The sequence below is a fragment of the Gekko japonicus genome, unplaced genomic scaffold (assembly GCF_001447785.1).
Source record: "Gekko japonicus isolate JY-2015 unplaced genomic scaffold, Gekko_japonicus_V1.1 scaffold621, whole genome shotgun sequence".
Lineage (NCBI taxonomy): Eukaryota > Metazoa > Chordata > Lepidosauria > Squamata > Gekkonidae > Gekko > Gekko japonicus.
In genome coordinates this window covers 209817-214806 of record NW_015173692.1, presented here as the reverse complement: position 1 = coordinate 214806, position 4990 = coordinate 209817, and the positions used below count along the sequence as shown (strand labels likewise).

The 4990-nt window shown below is 38.5% G+C and overlaps 1 protein-coding gene across 1 annotated transcript in view; it reads left to right on the top strand.

Moving 5' to 3' along the window:
* Positions 1–4309, top strand: part of MAN2A1 (mannosidase, alpha, class 2A, member 1) — a 101594-nt gene extending 97285 nt beyond the window's left edge. Inside the window, exons 21-22 of the mRNA XM_015423162.1 lie at positions 936–1046; positions 2748–4309. Coding sequence (XP_015278648.1) covers positions 936–1046; positions 2748–2897 — 261 coding nt within the window. The 3' untranslated portion in view covers positions 2898–4309. The remainder of the gene's footprint in view (positions 1–935; positions 1047–2747) is intronic.
* Positions 4310–4990: the final 681 nt, after the last annotated feature.

Genomic DNA, 4990 nt, shown 5'->3' with positions numbered 1-4990 from the left:
GAGGCAGAGGCCTCCGGCCGCAGGGCCCGTTTTCCCTCCCACCCCCACCCACTCCAGGGCCGACATCCGGCCGCCAGGTCCGTTTCCCTCCACCCACTCCAGGGCCGGCGACTGGAGGTCATAGGGTCTACCCTCCAAAGCATCCATTTTCTTCTGGGGAACTGATCTCTGTCATCTGGAGATCAATTGTAACAGTGGGAGATCTCCAGGTCCCACCTGGAGATTGGCAACCCTAGGGGAAAGTCAGCTGCACAGCAGGGGGTTGAAGAGAATTTGAATTAGCACCAGAGCTTTAAGATCTCTCCAGCTGTCACCTGGAGACTGGCAACAGCTTGTCTGGAGTGTGGGCAGTATGGCATTGTATCTGTCTGAGGTCCCCCTCTTCCTCCTCCTCCTCAGACCTCACCCTCAGCAGGCTTCATCCCTAAAATATCCTGGAAGTTGGCAACCATCAGCCAACCTTTATCTGCCTGTCTTAAGTTTTACAAACCCCCCCCCCCACAGCCTCTGCCTAGGGAAAGGGCAGCTGACATCATTCTCCTCTTCCCTATGAGGTATGTTATGCAACTGAAAATCCCAACTGCCTTGTGGGGGGGGGGGGGAGTTTGAGGTGTGGAATGGAGTGTAGTCCAATCAGCTTCCATATGCAAATAACCTTAGAACGCTGGGCGGGACTGCACAAAGCAGCCAGTCAACCCAGCCAGTCTCTTCTGAGTGGCAGTTTTTCCGGCCTAACACTAAAGGGGCCAAATTTAGAATGTTGCGAAATAGAATGTTCTTACTCAATTATATTAAGGAGAGATATAATACTGCTGTTTTAAAGTGGCAACATTCCATGAGCTCCCATTGGCTGTAAAATGCTCTCCCACAGCCATGTGTCCATTTATTGCTTTAAGTTGCTAATTTTCTTCCCTGAATTCTCCACTCATTTTCAGGCTGGTCCAGGGCCATCTGATGAAGCAGCCCTGATCGTTCACAGGAAGGGATTTGATTGTAGATTTGCAAACACAGACCTGGGGCTTGGCTGCTCTACAACTCAGGGAAAGGTATTTCTGCAGTGTTTTAACTTAGCTGTTTGTCAGGAGAAATATGGTGGCTGAAATCCAGGAGCCACTTTGGGGTATAGCTTGGGTATACCCAGTAGGATCTTTGACCTTTTTCCACTTTTAATAACAGGCAGCCATACCGGTGTTGAAAATTTTATCTTATTTTAATAGGAGCTTGTCATGAAAGGGAAGAGTCATTGTTTGTGGAACAGAACCCCGAAGCTCCCATCTGAGCAGAATTAATACTGATATTCTTGTAATCCTAGACATGAAATTGCTTTTGTGTTGCCAAGTTATGGAAGAAAAATGGATGGGACAAAGGCAGCTGTGGTCCTACTGAAAATATATGACTATTTAGAAAGCAGCATATTCACAGAACTTCGATAGCATTAATTTTCTACTAATGTCTACTAAATTTACTAGCCTCCTTGCTTGTTTGGTCCTCTGTTATACTGGGTATCATGTTTTCTCCAGTTACCATGAAAAAGCTATCAGCTGAGCTTAGTGGTGAGAAAATTGTGTTCTCAGGTATTGCCATTTTTTAAACTTAAATTTCATCAGATTATTATCCCATTTATTATAACATCTTGCATTTGAAAGGTTTTGTTTTCTGTAAAAAGAACTAAGATTGTGCTTCTTCATGGTGACTTACCCACATGTGGTATAAGTATTTGGTTCATGTCTTATAAAGGTGGCTAACAGTGAGTCTTATCATTGTAAGTTCCTTCATTATAAAATGTATGCCTGGTTAAGAGTTCACTAAGGGCACAGCAATAATAATAAAGTCAATACAAAGTGAAATGCTGCATAAGTTCACATAAAGAAATCAATGATGTACTTCAACTTCCAAGTCGTTTTTAATGCTTGTTTTTCAGCAGGTAGACATCATCCAGACACCAAGGTGCCGACAAGATGTATAGATGTACAGAACGGGACGAACTTCTCAAGTTTTGCCGTTCGTTTCGAGAATGGCTCTTTACAGCTCTTATCACTAACAATTGTTATTTCACCACGGACAACAAGTCTTGTTGTCACTGGAAATTGAAGTTTGATAAAGATTGTTCTCGAAACGAACAGCAAAACTCGAGAAGTTTGTCCCGTTCTGTACATCTTGTCGGCACCTTGGTGTCTGGATGATGTCTACCTGCTGAAAAACAAGCATTAAAAACGACTTGGAAGTTGAAGTACATCATTGATTTCTTTATGTGAACTTATGCAGCATTTCACTTTGTATTGACTTGGTTAAGAGTTCAGCCATCTGTCCACTGTTACAAACAGAGTGCTGGTATCACCGTACTTTCTCTCTCTGCGATCCATATGGCAACAGTCACAGTCAACCTAAAGTGGTTTTCCTTTAAAACATCCAGGAAATAGCTAGTGTAGCTTTAGGGTTTTGTCTGACTCTTTCAAGTCTCTCTCCTTATGCAAGAGGTAGACTACTGACCCTACTTCCTCCTAGTATACAGAGTTTTCCACTGAGAGTAATTTCCAAAAGAAAACACAAGAAAGTTTAAACCTATTCCTCTCTCACACACTTGTATTCTGATTCAGACTGCAGCCTCTGTATTTTATAAATCAGAAACACATTCTAAATAAAATGCAACAGAGTTCTGCTTTAGGAGAATCTTATTTAAGAGTGAAATTTTAAATTGATGTTGGATTGCATGTGAAAGTAATGATCTTCTCACTTATAATTTTCAGCTGAAAGTGCACAGACTCTTCAAGTTCCATGTGGAAAGTCTTACACCTACATCTTTATCTTTGATGCATTCCCCTCAAGATGCCAGAAACATGAGTGAAATCAGTATGAGTTCTATGGAAATAAACACATACAGAATTCAGCTGAGATGAAACCTGGCTTTAGAACTCAGATACTAAAGAGTAATCTGCAGCGTTTTGTCTTCTCAAAGATTGGTGTGCAATAAGAAGCACATTTTTATTCCATCTTCTGGATACTGTGACAGTACATGCATTCTAAAATTTATTTGATCCAGCACAGTAAAAAGCCATGATGCAAGAAACTCTTTTCTCTCTAAAAAAAACACCAATTTCAGTATAAAAACACAACGAGTGAGGAAAAACAAAGGATGCTATCAACAAAGTGAATCTCAGGTTAAACATTGATTTTTGGCTTCTGAATTTATGATTTTGTGTTTGAAAGGGAAGGGAAATCTGTTTTTAATTGCTTTTTCGTTCATAGATGGGTCTAAATATAGAGTGCTGAAATCCCAGACACATATTGGAATTAAACCTGAAAATACTTTGGCAAAGCTGTTGTCCAAATATTTATAAAGACTTCTATAAATGAAGAAACTTCAGTTTGTTCTGAATAGAGTCTGAATTTATCCCACTCTAGGGGTAGAGTGAAGTCCAAGAGCCTTTGATTCGCGTGTAATCGTATTTAATCTTATTGACCTAGCATCTTGAAGTGCAGAACTTGATTTCTGGAATTTTAGATAAATCTTTCCTTGGAAAATATTAAACAACTTTCTTTTTGTTACTTGACACATTGGGATATGTGCAATTACTCCATTATATAGAGTAAGGAAAGCCAAGTCTATAATTTCATGAATACAAGATTTTTTACAGAACATTTGGATACTAACACTCTCTGAAATGTGTTTTCTACTTCAAGAATACCATATCAAAATAAATGTGCCTTATTTTTTTATATGTCTTGTTACTCCTTTGGTGTCCATGCAGTATGTTCTTTTGGAGGGGGTGGTTGTGGTTTATAATGCCATTAAACCGTGTATCTTTTATTTGACAATGATGGCCACATTCTTCTCTCCAGCACCAAATTTGTCTTGATGGTGTTCTGAATCCTCTGACTATTTGAATGTACAGAACTAATATCATAAAGGAAAACAATGGAGGAGTAAATAGTACTATAAAACTCAGCTGCTGTCAACTGTGACAGACACAGCTTTGATGGCATGCAGGGCACACTGTCTGCTAAAAGGTATCATGCAGTATAAAAGGTAGCAAGCAATGTGTTGAGAATCACGTGCCTCTACTTTTAAAAAATCCGTTGTGTGACCTCAACACATGCTTATGTTGCCATGCCAATATTTGTTTCTGAGAGAATAGCTTCTTCAAAAATGTTTACTTTCACATCAACTATTTTATATTGAGTTCTTGAGCCATGTGGGTTTGCAGACTCCACATCCCTGAATAAAACCATTGTTTACAATTAAAGTCTACTCAATTGCAGTTCAGTATGCTTCTTCTTCTTCTTACGTTGACTTTTATTTTGCTTTAGTTTATACGAACATGAGTAATTTCCTTTAGACTATTGAATATCTAATAAGTTGAAAAATGATTTTTACATTTTTATATTGTTAGATGTTTTTAGCCATGCTTCCAGTCTTAAAGTTGGTAACACGCTAATGTTCTTAATAACTTTTAAATTGTGGGGCGAGGGTGGTGGTCTTCACATACAGTTTCCCTATTTCAGTTTTAGCATTAGTACAATCTCATGTGAATTGCTGGAGAATGGTTGGGGAGTATACAAAACTGTAAATGAATGTTTTTATGCAATAAATGTACAGTTTTTGAATATTTTCCTTTAGGTTGAATCTTGGGCTTTCAGAATAAAGTTCCTATAGCTACTTTTTTTTTTAGTTTTATGGACTCTGATAAAGACACATCAGAATCTCTGCAAAAAAGTATAGAAAATCATTTTCTGAGGAATAAAAATTGATGCAATAACTTTCATTGGCTTGTAGAACATGCTTCCAAAGGGTCTGTGTTATATGGTCAGATCTGCAATCCAACCCTAAAAATGGTTACACATTAATTTAATGAGACTTTACTTTCTAATCAACAAGCTTTGGATTGGAGTTTATATTTTCTTTTTTAAAAATTCACCAGCTGTACAATCAAGCCTAAATGATTTTCAACCAGCAGATTTCTGCTTTATTTCAAAGTAATTTGAACTTAAT